General features: G+C 36.2%; 1 protein-coding gene across 4 annotated transcripts in view; it reads right to left on the reverse strand.

Moving 5' to 3' along the window:
* Window positions 1–459: 459 nt before the first annotated feature.
* The window catches only part of crtc1a (CREB regulated transcription coactivator 1a), a 30,509-nt gene continuing 8,998 nt past the window's right edge, over window positions 460–21,970 (reverse strand). For 2 of the 4 annotated variants that reach the window (XM_056475708.1, XM_056475699.1), the window contains exons 9-14: window positions 21,094–21,236; window positions 16,862–17,020; window positions 13,839–13,943; window positions 9,939–10,025; window positions 6,801–6,981; window positions 460–6,615 (exon numbers count right to left, since the gene is read on the reverse strand). In XM_056475708.1, the coding sequence (XP_056331683.1) occupies window positions 6,464–6,615; window positions 6,801–6,981; window positions 9,939–10,025; window positions 13,839–13,943; window positions 16,862–17,020; window positions 21,094–21,236 (827 nt within the window). In that variant the 3' untranslated portion in view covers window positions 460–6,463. The remainder of the gene's footprint in view (window positions 6,616–6,800; window positions 6,982–9,938; window positions 10,026–13,838; window positions 13,944–16,861; window positions 17,021–21,093; window positions 21,237–21,970) is intronic. The other 2 variants (XM_056475718.1, XM_056475726.1) reach the window with 2 other exon arrangements.

Raw genomic sequence — 21,970 nt, forward strand, 5'->3', positions numbered from 1 at the left:
TATATATATATATATATATATATATATATATATATATATATGTATATATATATATATATGTATATATATATATATATGTATATATATATATATATATATGTATGTATATATATATATGTATGTATATATATATATGTATGTATATATATGTATATGTATGTATATATATGTATATATATATATATATGTATATATATATATATGTATATATATATATATATGTATATATATATATATATGTATATATATATATGTATATATATATATATATATGTATATATATATATATGTATATGTATATATATATATATATGTATATATATATATATATATATATATATGTATATATATATATATATATATATATATATATATATATATATATATATATATATATATATATATATGTATGTATATATATATATATATATATATATATATATATATATCATTGGAACGGTATAAAAATATTTTGGCTGTTCTAAAACCTTGACTTTTCTAAACCTATCCCTTGATAACGGCTATCGTCCCATGCCTAGAATGGACCGCCAATTACTCTGGCATATGTTTTACACGGCGGATCCAGCCACAATAATACATTAGATTACTGAGAGTGCTGGGAAACACTCACACACTCTCATTCACACACTATGGTCAACTTAATATCTTCAATTCACCACTGTGGCGTCTCCAACCAGCGACCTTCTTGTCGTGAGACAATTACGCTAACCACTGTTTCACCACAGTAATCTGCTAAACAAACCTTTTTCTGAATTATCAGGACACTTGTGAACACAATTCGAATTGAAAATAAACTGGCCTACAAGTCAGATATTCGGAAATCTAGAAACCGAGTGAATAAAAGCAACCACTGCGAAGAAATCACAGATCTACAACACACTGCAGCAAACAGACCTTGAGCATGTGAAGACAACTTTTACAGTACTTAAAACAGCAAATTCCTAATCCACACACACACACATACAAAACACAAACAAATGAAAGAATATCGGCCAGAAACGAGAAGCTCATACCGCAAATACTACAAAACAAAGACAGAAGAGGAGATTAGATTACGAAGCTTCAACAAGGTTCAGTGTATCAAGGCTGAAAAGCAAAACTGCATTTACATTTGCAGCAGGGATTTGTTTATGATTTGGCTAGAAGTGTGAGCACACTTGATAATGAACACAGATCTGTGTATTTAAAGTGTCAAACCCCTGAACGGAGGGACAGTATAGCGTCCGCTTCAAGCTTTTAAAAGGTAAAAACATACAGTTCCATATTGTTCATTTATTTTATATATATATTTATATTTTTTTACATACTCCTGATGTTTAACGCTCTGCTCTTTTATGCTTTTTAAAATATAGAAATGTATAAGTGTAGCATTTATGTACATGAAGGCTGTGCATACATTAGATACTGAATAAGGACCTTTTTATTTTCTGCATGCTCTCTTTATGGGTAATGACACATGGATATGAAGCTTTATAAAAGGTAAACAGGTAATTAAAGACGCAGAAATGTAACCTGCCTTCATTAATATCGGGGAACTCTCATACTTTCCTAACACTACATAAAAAAGTTGTTTTTTTTTGTCTTTTTTTTTCTCCGTTGACCACGTATAAAATCATAAATACACAACACCTTTTTTTCTTTTCAAAAATACTTGTCTTAGAGTAGAAGGCAAAGTCGGCCAAACAGAGGGGGGAAATAGACCCAGTGCACTTAACAGTCACTCAGAGGGGTGTGTGGGAAAATCAAACGAGGGGAAAAAATACGGATTAAAGTGCCAAGTAAATGTAGGAAGTAGGATGTTCACATAGACGGAGTTGTAAAACAAAACATCAAGGAGATAAAAAGTGCACAGCTTATCAATCACCAATACTTGTGATGGTCAGACATGCAAAAAAAATAAAACAACGGAAAAGAACGAAACGCTCACAGAGATTCTGTACAATGCAGCCTCTTGCAAATGAAACGGAGGGGCCACAACAACTATTAAACACGTGGAAAAGTACGTCACAGTAACAAAAATAATGCTAGATTCGGTAATATGTTTGGTCCTACATAAAAAAGTGATGAAATACATTCTGGTTTCTTTTCGATGAGGCAGTCAAGTAAAGGAATATAACAGTAACTGATTACCTGACACATCCTTCCCGTCAATTATGTTACATTTTGAACACGCAAAGCACGATCCTCATGAAAACACTTGTCGGAGACAAAGCACATGTAGGTCATGCTTTTTTATACAGGAAATTTACACGGTGCAATCAGATCCCTTCCAAAAAAAGAATCAAGTTTTTCCATGCAGTAACTGCTTCTCTTTTTTTGTTTAACAAAAGACAAAGAAATCTATGAAATAAGTAAAATTCAGCTGCACGGACTCAGAACCCACAGATGCTGTAAAAGCCGAGTCTTTCTTTAGTATTTTCGTCAACTAGTATGTTTGATTATGCTTTGCATAGATATGAATCCAAATCCGATACATAGAGAAATTTTACACGGATAACAAACTTTCTTAAAATAGTTTTATATATATATATTTATATAGAGAGAGATATACTCAGCATTTCAATAATTTAAACATTGAGATCGTATTAATGCTTTCGCTTTTGTAAACAAAATTCTCACACTTACAAAAGTGGTTTGAGTATAAAAGTCTGAGAAAAATGAGAAAAGGATGAATGTGACAGGACTTTAAAAAGAGTAGTAAACCTCCCCTTTTGGGCATGTGATATATCACGGTGGATGAGAACTGTTAAAGCAACTCGTACAGTACCAGAATACACCTTTAGCTACGGTGAACACATCGGACAAAAAACTAAACAAAACGGCATCTTCAGTGTAAGGCAGAATCTGGTTATCACAGTGACTAGTTCTGATACATAAATGCAGATGATCATCATGATCACACACACACACACGCGCTTCATGTTTCTTTCCAAGACGAACTTAGAAGTAATGCTAAAGTATGCAGCATCATTATGGTTACACCATGGTTGTGATTTTACGCCATACTGTACATTGAATGGAACAAAACACCAGCATTTTACTGGCATGATGCTTTCTAATGCATAAAAATGTGTCTTTTATATTTTAGCTGCATATGCTGTACATTTTAAAAGGAGAGTTCACCCCTATCCCCCCCACCACCCCAAAAAAAGATTAATTCTAGCGCTTTTATTGACCAGTCAGGCATTCTTAGATGATCATTGGCACCTCTTGCTATAAAGACTAAGAGTGGTGAATGTAGGCATTCTATATTATATACTGTAATGTTGATATTATTCAACTTAAGAATGCATTAGATTAGAGAACCCTCACTATTCATGGGTGATTTTCATCTTTCTAGTATGGAAGCAACACAATGGAAATCAGGTGAAAGTAAAACTATATTATATATATAAAATAAAATAAACTATATATATTAAAAAGACACATTTGTTTATTATATGTACAACTTTTGCATCTAAATAAATATATAGTATGTAACTGATAAGAATGACGTTCATTCGATTTTTTTAGTATTTGAGTCTCAGATCCATGGCTGATCATTTTTTAGTGTGAATGTGTGTCAAAAGATTACAATTCAAGTCTGTTTTTATTATTCAAGCAGTTTTTACAAAACGGGTTGTTTTTTCTGTAGTGATTTGTTATTTGTGGGTAGGGTATGCTCTAAGCACACATTTATGTTTATAAAAATAATCATACCACACATTAGACTGATTTTAATAACTCTGGTGTGCTTAAATTGTGCACCTTGGTCTAGGAAAATACATGTAATGCCCTCAGGACTTGATTTGAGCAGATATTCAATATTAAATCAATAGCAAATTGGACTTAATAATAATTCCTTACATTTATTTAGCGCTTTTCTGGACACTCAAAGTGCTTTACACATTTTTTGGGGGGGGGATCTCCTCATCCACCACTAGACTTGAAAATTCTGTCATCGTTTACATATATTTATGGCACTCCAAAGCTGTGTGACTTCACTGCCTGGTTCAACCAGTAACATATGCTTGTCTCATAGATTAGGTGAAACTTTGCATGGTTCCAAATATTAACTGGATAAATGTGGCAATTTCACAACTGGTATACATGGAAATTCCAACTTGTGGCTGGAATCTGTGCATTTATCAGATATAAAGCTTATCTGGGGTGCAGGACAGTTCCACCATCCTGTTCCCAGCTGTTTAGATGACTATTCGAAGAGGCCTCCGTTGTATTGTTGACTAATTCGATTAACTGGCCTATCAACTTTCATTGTTACTTCAGGCCCATAGCGATCACTGGTAATGGAGAATAAGTGTTCTGGAGACGGAGCCTGAGAAATGGCTACCAGGTGAGAAGGCAGGCCACAGGGAAGTAGTAATGGAAAAATAAATATAGTCTCTTTAAAGACCTTGTAATTGTAATGAGCATGTCCTAAATCAATGGGCGAGGACCCAAATGTGGGCAAATCCACTCCAATAGCCTACAAGTTGCTGCAGTTTACCTTTTTAATCGAAATTTATTCATTCATTTTCCTTTGGCTAAGTCCCTTATTTATCAGGGGTCGCCACAGCGGAATGAACCACCAACTATTCCAGCATATGTTTTACACAGTGGATGCCCTTCCAGCCGCAACCCTTTACTGTGAAACACTCATACACTTTCGCATTTACACACACTCATACACTACAGCCAATTTAGCTCACCCAATTCACCTATAGCGCATGTCTTTGGACTGTGGGGCAAACCGGAGCGACAGGAGGAAACCGTGAACACGGGGAGAACATGCAAACTCCACGCAGAAATGCCAACTGGCCCAGCCAGGACTCGAACCAGTGACTTTCTTGCTGTGAGATGACAGTGCTAACCACAGAGCCACCGTGCTGCCCCTTATTCCTTTTTTTTCTTGCAATTTGAGAATACATTTTTTATTCTTAGACCTCCCTAACACACAACCTTTGATATTATGTTGGTTTAGGTTTAATAGCTATTCACAATAGTGACCTTTGGGTGACCTTTGTCTGTGCACCTGGATGGGTTAAATGCAGAGTACAGATTGAAGTATGGGTCACCAAACTTGTCCATATCACTTTCACTTTCAATGAATTTATTGATTAATAAATTGATTAACAATATGATAAACTGATCAATAACTATTAATGAATATCTAATTAATTGATTAGTAACAATTGTGACCATTAACAACTGTCCACCTCTCATATATTTTTGATGTGCAAGCAGGGAGTATGTAAACTGATCTGGTCATTTGACATTGAAACATTTGAATTAAAGCAGTTTCTTTTGTCATTTAAAGGTTGAATTTGTTGCCAATGACATCCCTTTTAGAGCTTTCAGAAATAAAAGAAAAGGCACACTAATAAATGTGACCTTGTTTGTAGTCACTCATGTGTCAGAGTTCTCTTTCATTCATTTTTCCCTTGACTATGAAAGTCAAGAGAGTCCAAATATTTTATATTGGACACTATTGACTTTCACAGTGGGGAAGGAAACTTCTTTTGGGTGCCTTAGACTGATTTTTGCTGTTTATTCTGATGAATCTCTTGCCTAAAGAGCACCGACACACTATTTAAGCTACCCCCGAGCACTTTTTGTTTGATTTTGGATTCTCAAAATATCTTCTTTTGAGTTCTACTAGAAAAAAGTGGCAAGAATCTGCTTTTGAATTCAGCAGAAGGAAGCTAAACAGGTTTAGAAGTCACACGTGATCAGTAAACGATGACAGAACTTTCACTTTTGGGTGAACCATCCATTTAAAAGTGTAAATGCACTTTTTGATATTACGATTTCATTTCGAACATTTTTTTTTCATAAGCTGTACCACTATCTTATCATGACGTAACAACAGTAGACATCTAGAAAACAATACAATCATATGTTCAGACTGCACTGAAGTACATTAGTGTTGCATGAGGACTGCCCTTAAAATGGGGGAAGATTAACACTCCTTTTTAACAACTCCTGCTCTCACAACCAACAAACATTTGTATAGGAACAGACAATGTTTTTGGTGGTTTATGCATGTATAAAAGTGCATAAATAAATATAGGTATATATTAAATAAAAAAAAGAAAGTAACAGGCATGTACGATGGAGATGCATCTACAGGCAATGAAATGGAAGAACGCATGATTGAACGTTTAGGGATCTTATGTAGTGTCACATTCTCTCATATAGAGACTAAAGAACCGGAATTACTGAGGTGTGAGTGTCCTATCCTAAGAAACGATGGGCTGCTTGTTCAGAAGCTTGATTCTTTAGACATTGCAGCACTGATTCCTCATATAATTTTTTCTTTTCTCCTCAAATCATGCTGTGGCAACATTTTCAGCAATCTGGGGTTTGAGAAACATGGTCAAGTGTCCCCCAGAGGTGCTGCTGCACTCCCTTTTTAATCAAACGGATCTCACATGATGACAACTGAACACTCTATACCTAAAGATTACAGCCTGTCCATCCGGAAAGCATCTTCCGTCGCCGGGTCAGTCAGTACCATGTCTGGATCGTTGAGCATGTGCAGGCCGTCCAGCGTCAGCGGGTCAATTTTCAGCTCATCCAGCGGGAACTGCGAGTCTGCGTCAAAGCTCACGTCACCTGTCAGAGAGTTGGAGAACTCTTTGGATATGCTCTGAGGAGACTCTCCTGTAACTATAAGACGGTTTTTATATCATGCTAAACTTGGAGAGGGTCCTCTAGACTCCACGGCAGCTTCGTCAGCATGTGCACAACAAAAGGTACATGCAATATTATGCAATCTCTCCGCAGGGTGGGTGCAATACCTGTGAGGATGATGTTGGGGATGTTTCCATGGCTGCTGTAGCCCAGCTGCTGCGCGTCCTGCAGGTTGCCGTGGCTGCCAGTCAGGTTGAGCATCGCAGCCTGAGAATAGTTGAGAGTGGATCCCTCGCTGAACAGACTGCTGGAGCTGATGGGGTTCTCCATCATGTTGAACTGCTCCAGCTGAAACGGTCAAAACAAATGCGATCAGTAGAGAGACGTTTTGACACCCCTAATATATACACAAACACACACACACACACACACACATATATATATATATATATATATATATATATATATATATATATATATATATATATATATATATATATATATATATATATATATATATATATATATATATATATATATATATTAGGGGTGTCAAAATGAATTGTTTCTTCAATGCACCGCGAGGCAGACGCAAATAATTCGGTATCGGTTCAGTAATAATCTTAACCAGTTATTACGTACTGACGTCATTTATCACATATGCGTTATTTTGCCGTAGCTTACTATGGCGGGGGAGGAGACCGCGAGTAATCAAACTGCTCTAACTACTTAAAAAGCAGATAACCGTGCACAATTCACTGCTTGTGAGTTTGCTGGATAGTCTTTCATTGACAGGGAAGTACATCAGAACCCAGCTAGGAAAAAATTAAAGCTGTAAACTCTCTCTCACTCTATGTGGCCCCTTTGACCTGATGGCGTGTTCGTGAGGTAACATTTTCTCCTCTCTCGGCTGTTGCAAACATAACATTACTTGTGGATCCAGACACAAGCGAGTCTGCAGAGGGAGTTTTGTCCACCTCGTCACCATCTATAATAAATCAGCTGATCGTCGAGGCCGTTTAACATCAGTGTCCGTGTCAATGTTTGCTAAACAGCGTCAGAGCTGCGCTGACCGTTACAGCCAATCGCAGCCTTTTCTGTTGAGCACGTGATCAATCATAGGCATTTCAGAACTCACTCAACAAAGCTCAACAAGCAAGTAGGATAATACTTACATTTATTTATTTGTTATAAATGCTCATGTTGGTCTGTGCATGCACTTTAGTTTTGGTTGAATCATTCAAAAGAGTTTTTTCTTTGAGCAGGTCAAATTAAACGTACAGTACATATATCTGACTGCTTGTATTAAAGGACAAAATGTATTTCAAATAATATATTAATATATAAATATTATTAATAAATTATGAATTTTAATACAAGAATTATTGTGATGCTAAGTAAAATATCAAATTGTTTATGGAAAGTATCATCAATGCATGGAGATATCGGATTGAGCCGAATCGTGAGACCAGTGTAGGTTCACACCCCTAATATATTGTTTAAAAATCTAATTAGTTGTCAATAGCCAATAGCCTAGTGGTTAAGTGCGCTGAAATATAGCGCCATGGTGCTCACGGCGACCCAATTTCGATTCCCAGCTTGAGGTCCTTTGCCAACCCCTACCCTCTCTCTGCTCCCAACTATTTCCTGTCAATTCTTTAAACTATTCTATCCATTAAAGGTAAAAAAAAACCTAAAAAATAATTATATAAAAATAATTTAATTATGTACTTGTTAGCAAGTTGTGCGAGGTATCGCATTTGACAGGATGCTATGGAGAAGCATCTCCTGCTTTCATTTAACGTGCGCGCCTGTAGTAGGAAGATGATGGCTGAGAGCAAGACTTTCAATTGATGAAATAGTCCTTCTATGATATTCTAGAAATCTATGATTCTTTGATATTTTAGAAATAGCATGACCTGTGGAAACTGTGTTAAAATGAAAAATCTGAATAATGCATTTGTCTACTATAAACAAAGAAATTGTGCATTTAGGTTTTAAATGTAGCAATTACATTTATTTTAATGTTTGGAATTATAAGGTTGCAACATAAAAGATTGAATTATAAATGCATTCTGAGCGTTTCTAAGATATTGATCTTTAGTTATTAAGTATAAAGTAAAAACAAAATCATAAAATAAAACAAAATTCAAAAATAAGAAATGTAAATAATTACATTTTGCCAGAAATATCAGATACTTAGGTGATAAAAAAAAAAATCAACATAAAATAAATAGTTCTCCCAAAAATTTCATTCCTTACAATTAACTCTGAACTTTTCTTAGTTTCATTCTTCTGTTTAACACAAAAGCAAGGTATCTTGAAGAACAGCAAAAAGCAGCCACAGACAAATACTAGATAAGTCAAGGGCTGTTTTTTTTCCTGCTTCAAAATCCTTCATATATCATCCTTTGTGTTTCACAGAAGAAAGAAACTCAAACAGGTTTGGAACAAGCAGAGAATGGCAAATAAATGATGGCTTCCCTTTAAGCAGCACAACTGTTTTACACACTAACAATAATAATACAAACTTTTTTTGAGACTAATAGGAGAATGACTTAAAAAGGGTAAAGTGACACAAAATTAAAGTGATTTGGCACCACAGGAATAAATAACTCAAATGTATCACACTGTCCTACAATAAACATTATTATGAAATGTTCTGACTTCTGTCAATAAGCTATATTTATATAACTGAAATGAAAATAAAGTGCTGACATTTTAAAAGCAAATGGTGGGAAAAGCATGTCTGTTGTATTAAAAAGGTAGAGTAAACAAGAATATAAAGCGGGAAACTGGGAACATGGGACTGGAACATGACACCTCTATGTCCCACTATGACTCTTTTGTGTCATACAGTGAGTACGTGCATTTTTCACGGTGCCACTACTGTGAAATAGTTGACAGAAAACCCAGCATCTGTCATCTCAAAGCCTTCAGCTGCCCTCTAGTGGCTTGAACATGCAAAGAGACAGGTTTCTTACTGACCATTTTGAGGGACGAAAACAATAACAATGGTTCTAACGTATTTCCTGCTTTACATTTTTAATTTTCAAAGCTTCTGAGAATCCCAAAAGGTCTACATATTGATAAATAATGTTATGACAGCTGTTTTATCGTGAAGATATGATTGAATCGCCTCTTGTCACCGTTATGAAATGGTTTAACGACAAGCAGGAAATGTTCATGGGCCAATGACATGACCACATTGAAATGATCTATACTTTGAAGAACAGACAGAACTGAGCTACAATTTTATATACATGTGACAGACATGTCAAAACAAAGATTGTAGAATAGTTCACCTGCTGGGACAAAGCGCTGGTCTGCCGAGGAGAGAGCTGCTGGTCGTAAAAGGCATCACCAAAGACACTTCCGAGAATGGACGAGTGCTGAAACAAGAGCATATTAGAAATGACCATTCATGAAGATGCGGATGACTATAATACAGGCCTTAAAGAAACATATTCAGCCTATGAGAGGATCGAAGTTTATCATGTCACAAAATTCATAATTATAACTACTTGATTAGTATGTTTGACAAAGACATTTTGGGCTCATTTGGAACACAAAAATGTTGCCCTGTACATAAATGCAAGATCCTATTAAAGCAACACAAGAGCAAAGACCTAAACATATCTCTAAAGTCGTATTTCAGCCTGAAATTTTGATTATTGTTTTGAAATGGCTTTCAAGAAGACGAAGCTTAACACCATCATTTCAACTCTATAAGTTTGTGTACTCCATTGAGTTATAACTTAAACCTGTGATTTGACTGTGTTTACTATTGCTATATAAACTACTGCTGTGACATAAGAATAACTCCTATTGATTTTCAATAATCCAGTAAATTTGCTTGAGTTCTGTGAGCAAATTAGAATAGGGATGGGTACTGAAACCAGCTGACATAAATAACCAGTGCCTGTGAGAAACATGAATCTTTATATGAAGAAATCAATGGGATAAATTTTAAAATCAGTAACCAGTGATAAAATAAACGTCATAATAGTCGTAATAGATCAAAATAATGGTCCATTAATTCATGTTAATGTATTTACTAACAATTAGTAATACATTCATTCAGGGGCGTAGCAACCGGGGGGGACGGGGGGTCTCCGTCCCCCTCACTTTTAGAGACAAACCATTTAGAAACAGGTGATTAATAATTATATGAACATATGATCTCATCCAGCCGTCCCCCCCACTGTTAATATGTCCGCTACACCCCTGCATTCATTACTGTATTTATTCATCTTCGTTTACGCATTAGTTACTGTTATTAATGCATTAATTAATGTTGAACTATGATTAATAAATGCTTTACAAAATTATTCATACTTAACGTTAGAAAATACAAATGCATGAACAGCTCGCACATGTCCTTTGAGTTGTTTTGACACTACTTATATATCAATATTGGACTACGGTGATGTTATCTATATGCAGGCTTCGTCTTAGAGTCTGCATGCATTGGATACTGTTTACCATGGTGCACTAAGATTTATAACTAATTTTATTCTAGGGTAGTTTGGTCTGCTTTGTCCATTTGTAGGCTCAAGCATTGGCATATCTCTGTTTACAAATCTATATTGGGTTTACTCCCATCATATCTCCAGAATTACATTTGTAAAAAACACCTGTGCTTAGCTATGGCCTTCGGTCACAGGATATTTATTTACTGTCTGTTCCTAAAGTGCGGACTGAGATGGGAAAGACGGCTTTTAAATGTGCAGCACATTTTGCATGGAATAATCTACAAATAAAGTTGCTGTTTAAAGAATTGATTTCACTAAATGCTTTTAATAAGAGTATAAATGATTCAGAAATTGAAACACAGGTTTGTAGATGTTTTGAAAAGTTTGTCAATGTGTGATCCATGATTTGTGACATGTATACTGCCTAATCTTGGCCAGGACGATCTTGTAAAATAAATTATTAATCTCAATGTGTCTTTCCTGGTAAAATAACGGTTATAATAATAATAATAATAATAATAATAATAATAATAATAATAATAATAATAGTAATAATAACTACTTAGTTCGTCCACAAGATGTCAGCACTGAACCAGGCCATTGTTTGTTTCATGGTCAGAAATGAAACTAAGACATAACAACAAGAATACTATCATAATGAATACAAGACAGCCATAATGAAAATGAGTTCAAAGACATCGAGTAAATGATTATATGTGCACGAGTCACTGGGGACTTTGTCATTATAATGTTGAAGCAACCTCAGACATTCCATCATATCATTAATACAGACAGGAGGAAGCAGTAGCTGGAGACTCAGCTAAGCATTGTATGTGTGGTGCACTAGTTTTGCTCCCTCAAGAATAAACTGGTACCAACCATCAGTAATACGACAAAAAAAAAAGGAGGCGGGATGAGCAGTAGCTTATTATCATTTAAAGAGACAAGCGCCAAAAGTGGTTGCTGTGAACTGAGGTGAAAAATTACGTTTAAGTTAGAGACTTCATTAAGACCCTAAAGGATCATATCATCTAGTGTAATATAGATATCCTATTTCACCATTAGGGCACTTGTGCATCAAACATTTTTTCCTCATGTGGACCACTATTTTTCTGTTGTCATTTAAAAAATGCCAGCAGAATAGCGAGGTGCTTCTGAGCACAAATTTTATGGTGAACAAGTGACTTAAACAATCTCAAGACATGTAATAAGTCAAAAGAGGTGTCATATTTTCCCAGTGAAAGGCAAGTATGGCCGTATGGCAATATATGGCTTCTTTCAGCTTCGACTATTAAAAACAGTTAAATCTATTTTATCTAGAAAAAATAATCCATGCATTTATTACCACTAGATTGGACTATTGTAACTCATTATACTTTGGGATTAGTCAGAAAACCTTATCCCGTTTACAAGTAGTTCAAAATGCTGCTGCAAGGCTTTTAACAGGGACCAAGAAACATGAGCACATTACACCAGTTTTACGCTCTCTACACTGGCTGCCTGTGCACTATCGAGTCACTTTTAAAATGCTGCTCTTGGTTTTTAAATCTCTAAATGGCCTGGCACCTTCTTATCTGTCAGACATTTTAAATGAGCATCAGCCTGGTCGGTCTCTTCGGTCATCTAACCAGAGACTGTTATTCATACCTAAGTCGAGGCTGAAATGCAGAGGTGACCGTGCTTTTGCAGTAGCTGGTCCTAGGTTGTGGAATGCTCTGCCCCTCTGTATCAGATCTGTTTCATCCCTGTCTGTTTTTAAATCTAGGTTAAAAACTTATCTCTTTGATTTGGCATTTTATCAGTGAAAAGTGTCTGTTTTAGCAATAATTTTATCATTTTATATATACATTTGTTTTTATCTGTTTTGATTTGTACTGTGCAGCACATTGGTCAACCTCTGGTTGTGTTAAATAGTGCTATAGAAATAAAATTGACATTGACATTGACATATTTAGGCAAAATAATGACTGAATCATTTTGAAGCAGTTTTTAAATTATTTATATATATATCAGTTCAGGCAGTGGTATAATTAATAGATAAATTTAGCACTGGTTTCACTACAAACTCAATCGATACCCAACCCTAAATTTGAATGTGTAAAAACTGTTCAGTAATCTGTATTTACTTATAAACAAAAACCTACAGTAAATAAATCTGTTCATCATTAAATGTTTCAGTCTTTTCAGAACATGTGGATTAAACTACCTAAATAATATCTTATCATTACGAATGATGTGGACGAACAGACATTCGATGAAGGCACAGAAATCTCTCATATCTGATTAAAAACATCTTCATGTGAAGTGCTCTGAAGAAACGTTGAGAACAACATGAAGGTGAGTAAATGATGAAAACATTCATTTAGGCGTGAAGAAACCTATTCACCTTTCAAAGGAGCATCGTTTTATGTCAAACTAACACAATCAGCAACTCGGCTCAACACGCACAATATGCACATGATCCAGTGAAAGGATGTGTAACAGCAATGAGTACGGCGTACAGTACATTTAAACTGGCCTGCATCGCTACTCAGCATGATACACACAGAGAACGACTACGTGGTGCTCAGACACACAGCGAAGCAGCCAGGGGTCAGAGAGAGAGAGAGACTGGGGGGGGGACACGACTGGACTGGGACACACAGAGCGGGCTAAAGGGACAGGCTCCAGATCGGCTCCAAACAAAACAAACTACAGGGAGGAAGCAGCGGCTGCTGGATTCGCCCTTACTTGAGGCGAGCCCCCTGGAGAGAAGCCTTGATTGGAGACCGGAGAGGTTGGAGACTGATTGGCCGAAGACCCCACCCTACAGCGGTACTGCTGGAGGGAAGCAGCCTACATGGGACAACACCAAGTTAGACCAACAGAGCCCCTGTAGGGGACCTCGGACTCCTGCGGCTCTCAGGTTAGTCAAGGAACAGATTACTACAGTGTCTCTGATTACTCTGCCATTTAAACTGTGCAGCTGTGCAGGATGACTGTGTTATTATTAGACTGCTGACTCTTTATAAATAGAAATATATGTATATTTGTTGATCATCTTTCTTTTCTAGAAAGTAGTGGTATCTCTTCATTAGGGTAATGTCAAGATGGAGGAGGTGTTTAAAACAGAACAAGCAGGGAATCTATATAGGAAGGAGTTTATTATTTACACTACCAGTCAAAAGTCTGGACTTTGTGTTTTAGATAATATTAATTATTATTATTCTAAATTTGATCTAAATTTAATATACAGCATTTCTGCTGAATGATTTTCATGTTTTTAAATGAACAAATCTTACTGCCTCCATGCACTACCTGACAAAAGTCTTGTCGCCTATCCAAGTTTCAGGAACAACAAATAATAATAACTTGACTTCTAGTTGATCATGTGCTATCAGAAGTGGCTTATATGAAAGGCAAGGGCCTCTAGATTATGCTTATTTTACCAAAATAAAATATGATCATGCCTTGATTTTTAATTATTTAATTAGGAAAGTAAGGTCTGACTTTGCCTAGACCATAGGTCTCACACTCAATCCCTGGAAGGCTGCAGCTCTGCACAGTTTTGCTGAAACCCAATTCTAAGATAGCTGATCTAAATAATCTAGGTGTTCCAGAGTAGTTTTGAACACCTTGATTAGTTGGATTAGGTGTGTTTGATTTAGGTGTGTTGGGATGGAGCAAAACTGTGCAGAGCTGCGGCCCTCCAGGATTGAGTTTGAGACCTATGGTCTAGTATTGTCACTTAACAGAAATAATGTACAGTATAGAATATAAAGTCATGGTGCAGTGGAAAAATATTTAATATTGTGTATGACTCCCATGAGCTTGGAGGACTGCATCCATACATCTCTGCAATGACTCACATAACTTATTAATAAAGTCATCTGGAATGGCAAAGAAAGAGTTCTAGCAGGACTCCCAGAGTTCATCAAAATTTATTGGATTCATCTTCAATGCTTCCTCCATCCTACCCCAGACATGATCAATGATGTTCATGTCTGGGCTGGCCAATCCTGGAGCACTTTGACCTTCTTTGCTTTCAGGAACTTTGATGTGGAGGCTGAAGTATGAGAAGGAGCGCTGTCCTGCTGAAGAATTTGCTCTTTCCTGTGGTTTGTAATGCAATGGGCAGAACAAATGTCTGGATAGCTCAGGCTGTTGATGTTGTCATCCACTCTGCAGGTCTCTCGCACACCCCCATATTGAATGTAACCCCAAACCATGATTTTTACTTCACCAAACTTGACTGATTCTCTGAGAATCTTGGGTCCATGCGGGTTCAAGTTCTTATTTGTTGCTCTTACAACTAGGCTCGACGATAAGACTTTTGTCAGGTAGTGTACTTCTGAACACTTCTATTTTGTTCTCTTTTTTTAAAGGATAAAAACAAAAAACAATGGTGAATTTATATTTGTATAAATTAAATTAATGCTTTAACCATCAGTAAAATGAAACAGTCACTTTACAAGATTGAAACTTTGAAACTATGTCTCACAATCAGCATTGGGTGTAATTAGTTATAATATTAGACATAATATTAGTTATACATACTAACTAGTTACTGTAATTAAACTACTAGTACTCTGAAGAATGTAAAGTATTGGATTACGGTTCATTTTAGGTCGTTTAATTACAGTTACTTATACATAGCATTCAATTTTGTAAATAAATTCAACAGTTTTGAATAAATCAGTTCAAAGAATCAAAATCAACAGGGTTCCCACACTTTTTGAAAGAACATGAAAGTACTTGAATGTCAGACATACGGATTCAAGGCCTGGAAGATACTAAAAAACAAACATAGGTCCTTAAAAGTGCTTGAATTAAATAATGTAATTTCAACTAAAAATTATAAATTCTTAATTTAAAAATCTTGCATTTAATTTTGTACAAGAACTATGATAAATAATGCACATTTTATCAATAATAGTACCAGTATTCAATTCAACACATTTTATTAAAGTTCTTTAAACATGACTGTTTAAAACAGTAATTTCTTTTGAAAAATACACATTTAAAAACATTATTTTTAATGTAAATATTAAGTGTAAGTGAAATGTGAAGTACAGCAAAGTGTTTCATGGCACTACAAACGCTGGGGGAATTAAGAAAAGTCCTTGAATCTGCTGTTCATGAAAGAGTGGGAACCCTGAATCAATACATTTTTTTGTTATTCAGATATTTAGAACACTAATTGTATTTTTTCTACTGAAGAGGGCGACGTTTGTCAAACTATTAGACGAGCTTAAACAATGAATGTCAGAAATTAGTCAATGACAATATACGATATGTGTGAAATATATATTGTGTCATTGCTTATAAACTTTACATGTTTTCGATACATATAATATTTGAAAACTCATAAACACTTCTCATTTTTGCAATTAAAGAATGCTATGTTTATTATTAAAATGCTTAAATATGACCTTTTTTAAATAAAGATAAAAGCTGAGTACTGAGTCAAGTAATTAAGTTTATGGAGTAATTAAATAACCTTTCAGACAGAGTTAATTAGAAAATAAACACCAACTTATAATGTATTTAATACCTTTTTGGAAGGAACTTACCCAACACTGCCCATAATCACTCATTTCATTTTTAATAAATGCAAAAAACATAAGTAAATATCCCCAAGCATTTGACTGGTACTGTATTCATTATCATTGAGAAAATGATTTAACCTCCTAGTGCCCTGTATGCTCTGACTGACAGTTGGCCATACCGAGCTCTAAAAAAAATCCACTGCAAGTGTTGAGATGTAATCTTACCGTGTTGATATCAATGCCGACAGAGGTTTGCGTCTGGCTGGCAGAGACGGCTGGCAGCTGAGGAAGCCCACCGACCCCCTGTGTCTGAGTGGACGGCTGGCTAAAGAAAGCATACTGAGCCAACTGCTGCTCCAGGGTCATGGCGTCTATCGTCACTGCCTGTCAAACACAGATTCAGATTAGCAGACTATTAACAGCTGAGTGAGTAACGCTGCTTCTGTGCAACTAGGGCTGGGTATTGATTCAGATTACCTGGTTTGATTAGATTCTGATTCACAAGCTCTCAATTTGATTCTTGATTCGATACGGTGAAAAAATTTGACTCAAATGTTATTGATATTGCTAAAAATGATCCATGAACACTTTATTTCGATTGCATGGCTACTTTAAAACAGGAAACCCCACTTTCACATGAAAAGAATACGTAGTCATAATATGAAATAGTCAAAGAAAGTGGACTCCTATTGATAGTTTTTTCATGACGTCACACAATTAGGGGAATGCCCCCCCGGTGGGCAAAAAAATAAAGTGCTGGGCTGAGTGACTTCTCTTTTATTTAGCCAAAAAGACGAATAATTGTTGTGCAATAACATACAGCATTACTAACCGACGAGGAGACACGTCTGAGACACAATTTATCCATAATTCCTGCTGATACTTCACATTTTATTGCCTGAATCCACTTTTATGTCCTCAAACACACATTTTTTTGGAGTCGACAGCTTATAAAAACATAGTTCTTATAATAACTAGCTTCTATAATAACTGAAATCAGAAATGACGAGGAGGCAGCTTCCTTTAATAGATATTGGGATACATGTCTTAGACTTTACACACCTGAAACTTGCCTGCAGCACTTGTTCACTGCTGCTCTTATAGTTGTGTAAATTGCTTCCTTGTCCTCATTTGTAAGTCGCTTTGGATAAAAGCGCCTGCTAAATGAATAAATGTAAATGTAAAATGTCTGGGCTGTGCTTCTTCAGAAATTTCTTCACAGAAAGAACAGCCAGAGAGAGGAAATTTATGGATTTGTGCCGAATGGTAGCATCATTGACCGATAGCATGGTACCTATAACTGTCAGTACATTTATAACATGCATTTTATATGGTTTCTATTCTAATTTGCAGGTTAAGTGCAATTACAGTTTAACACCATCACCAGTGACTAAATCTCTGAGATATAGGTAAACAATGCTGAATTGTAGCTCTTATTATTTTAAATAACTGTAAAATGGCTGCAGGTGCAGTATATGGATCGCAAGTGCCCAAAATGCACAGTTTCTGATCATATCTCTGTTTCGTTCCATTAATATGTGAGCCAAATATTCCTTGCTTGAAACAGATGGAAAATCTAAAAGTTTCTATGGAGATCCCAGTAAAGCTGCCATTACAGCCCACTGTCTTTTGCCCGCCATGTCTCCATACATGTCACATGACTGAAAAATATCAATTGTGATGCATACATGTCATAACTTGAAAGCCACGCCCACTAGGGGGAAAAACAATCTAACTCTCTCCATTAAATATCTATTAAAGGAAGCTGCCTCCACGTCATTTCTGATTTCAGCATCTAAATGCTTTATGTGACAAGACATACAGTAAACAAGCTAGTTATTATAAGAACTATGTTTTTATAAGCTGTCGACTCCAAAAAAATGTGTGTTTGAGGACATAAAAGTGGATTCAGGCAATAAAATGTGAAGTATCAGCAGGAATTAAGGATAAATTGTGTAAAATAAGATGTAGCTTACTATTGTGGCAGTATACAAAAGCCTCATTCACACTACGAGAGACTCACAGCAGCAAAGCGACAAGCAACCATTCATTTTAAAGGAGAACGAGCGTCTTCCGGCGACAATAATCCATACGAGCAACAGCGACGAGAGGCTTTACCTACTTGAAAGTGACGAGCGTGTCGAGCGATGTGACCAAGTTGAGAATCCTTCAACTTTACGCAAATGAAGAGTGACTTTCTTGAGCGACAGCCAATAGGAACACCAGTGGAGCTCACGTTATCCTCTCTCAGCTTGCTCAGAGGCTGGTTGTATTCTCCGTGCTGTAGACCTACACAGACCTGCGTTTGCAGCAGGTCGCCACCTAGAGCGACAGGCAGCTACAAAGTCGCTGCTAGTGTGAATGAGGATTTAAGCAGATATGCAGTAGTATTATGTTAGCAGGTGCTGTAGCTACAGTGACTATTACAGCTAACTGCTTGTTTCATCCTGCGTGAATGAAAATGTACATAATCTAGTTCCAAATTAACAATTCATTTATTTTATTTTCGGCTTAGTCCCTTTATTAATCCGGGGTCGCCACAGCGGAACGAACCGCCAACTTATACAGCACATGCTTTACGCAGCGGATGCCCTTCCAGCTGCAACTCATCACTGTGAAACACGCATACACACTCATTCACACACATATACTACGGACAATTTAGCTTACCCAATTCACCTATAGAGCATGTATTTGGACTCCCACGCAGACACAGGGAGAACATGCAAACTCCACACAGAAATCCTCCAAGTTAACAATAATATACAACTGAAGTTATACGTGTTATATTCTTTGGTATTTTAGAAATATAATTTCATTCAAAACTCTAGCAGGCCAGTGTTGGATACATTTAACCTATTGTCTATAGGCACTTCCTGAAAATCAAGCATGGTCCCAAATGGCTGATTAGATTAACACCAATGCATCTAAATGTGTACTATTATGTTGATGAGATTCGGGCTGGAGAAATGCCATTTACCTGGCTGACTCCTGTACTTCATTTGCATACTTTGTTTAGTTTTGCCTTCACCTCTGCACCACTGCCCCCTAAAATGCATTCAAACTGAGTGCAAATCTGCACTAGTTTAGATTTTTGATGAACGACACAGGATTCTACTTTAAACATACATGAAATGCCTACTTCTTCAATTCACAACATAAACAAAACATTCAAACAGTTATTATTAATATTCAAGTATCTTCATGATGCTGTTAAATCATTTGTCTAACAAAAGCAAGCTAAGAACTGCCATAGACCAATACAGTTAAGTCTCTCTCTATATCTCCTCATCTCAGGTTCACATGAAATCCACTGAAATAATCCTTTGACATGGTTAAAAATAATGAATGCTTCTAGTCATCGATTATGTTTCTCTGCAGGCGCCGTTCATCAGTTCTCTTATATTACAAGCTGCGCTCTACTTTTGTGTCCTTAAACACTCATTTTTAGAAGACGACGGCTTATAAAAGCTTATATTAGTGCCGTTTCTTTAGCTTGTTTACTCTCCATCTCGTCACTGAGCAGCTTTCGGAGGTTGTTCTGTTTTTTGTTAAAAGTCATAAATGACAAGAAGACAGCTATCTGGAATAGAAAGTCGGATTGTTTCCACACACCACAATTTGGACACATTTGGTCCCCAAGGTAAGATATACCAGATATACCCACATGGAAAAACATAGATACTAAATCAACCAAATGAATTCTCCATTTTAATAAAGCATATTCAGCAGAGAGCAATGAATTCTTTGTCCTTTTGTTCTTTAATTAAAATGAACAGCATAAACAGTGTATTTTCCAGCTGGTGTCATTTACTATACACAGTTAATGTTTTTACTCTAGACCTAACAGGTTGTTTACATCATAGGTCTCAAACTCAATTCCTGGAGGGCCGCAGCTCTCCAACCCAGCTCATCCAACTACTCGAGGTGTTCAAAAGAGTCATGAACACCTTCATTAGTTGGATCAGATGTGTTTGATCAGGGTTGGAGCAAAGCTGTGCAGGCCTGTGGCCCTCCAGGAATTGAGTTTGAGACCCATGTTGACACTTAAGCAAGGATTTGACTTGTCCACAAACCCATAAAAGAGAAGCAAATTTGGCACTCTAACAAAGATGCTGAGGTGTCTCTTTAATTGTTTTAATTACTCCTCTGTTGTTTCTTTGCTATATTAATATGTATAATGAAGAACTGCACTGCAAAGATGTTTACAAATAAACTTTAGTCTATTTTCATCATTAATATACATCACCCAGGCCTTATCTTAACATGCTCTTGCATCCCACACTTAGAAAACCCCTGGAATAGAGAATATAGGGGGGGAAATTATCAGCTTTTCGGCAATTGGCATCGAACCGATCAGCATTTTTTAAAAACGATTAATTTAAGAACGTATATTGTTTGCCCCAGCCCTATATATAACACCACCTGACCACCTGGAGGTTTGTGCAGAGTGTTACCTGTGCTAGAGAGAGTGGAGGTGAGAGGGTGGGCGACAGCTGCTGAAGACCTGGAAGCTGCTGAGAGTCTGTGTTGAGGATCAGAGGAACTACATTCTCATGCCGGCGCTGAACTGCAGCTACGGGCTGGCCTGATGTTACACCTCATGAGAGAGAGAGAGAGAGAGAGAAAGAGAGAGAGAGCACAAGTCAACACTAGACATCAGATTCGGAATAAATGGACATTTATGTGAATGAGATCGTGCTTTTAGACATCTATTTTGCCTTTTTTTTAAACAACAGATGAACATTTGTATTACTAAAACTTCTCGGGATTATTTGCCTCTTTGTGATGAACTGAATAAATGTGAATGGATTATATATTAGACGTTCAAGGACAAATGTTGCTGAATGATTTTAAACTACATTTATGCATTTAGCAGATGCCTTTATATTCAAAGTAACTTCCTAAAGAATAGCGACAGCAGTTCATCAAAGAGCTAACAGTATTTGTAATATACAATGCTAGGTTTTTCTTTGAAACAGTTGAACTGCATGTCTACGTATATCAATCGCTCTCATATATGATATAACATGTATATAAAACTATTTAAAAATGTCGTAGGCAGATTAACAAAGAACATTTTTTTAAGCCAAGCTCGAAAAAAATGTTTATAGCAGAAATTGTGGGAGTTTGTACTGTTATCTTTTAAATTACGGATATTTGGAGAAATCATTTGTTTGTTATTTTTTGTTGGTTCAGTCAGATCCCTAAATAACATTCAACTCCTTAAACTTCTTTTAATTTCAGTTACAACTATTTGTAAATGTACCATAAAACCCGTCATAAGTGTCCAATTTTTTATATTGAGATTTATATATCACATGAAAGCTGAAT

The sequence above is a fragment of the Danio aesculapii genome, chromosome 2, assembly GCF_903798145.1.
Source record: "Danio aesculapii chromosome 2, fDanAes4.1, whole genome shotgun sequence".
Taxonomy (NCBI): Eukaryota; Metazoa; Chordata; class Actinopteri; order Cypriniformes; family Danionidae; genus Danio; species Danio aesculapii.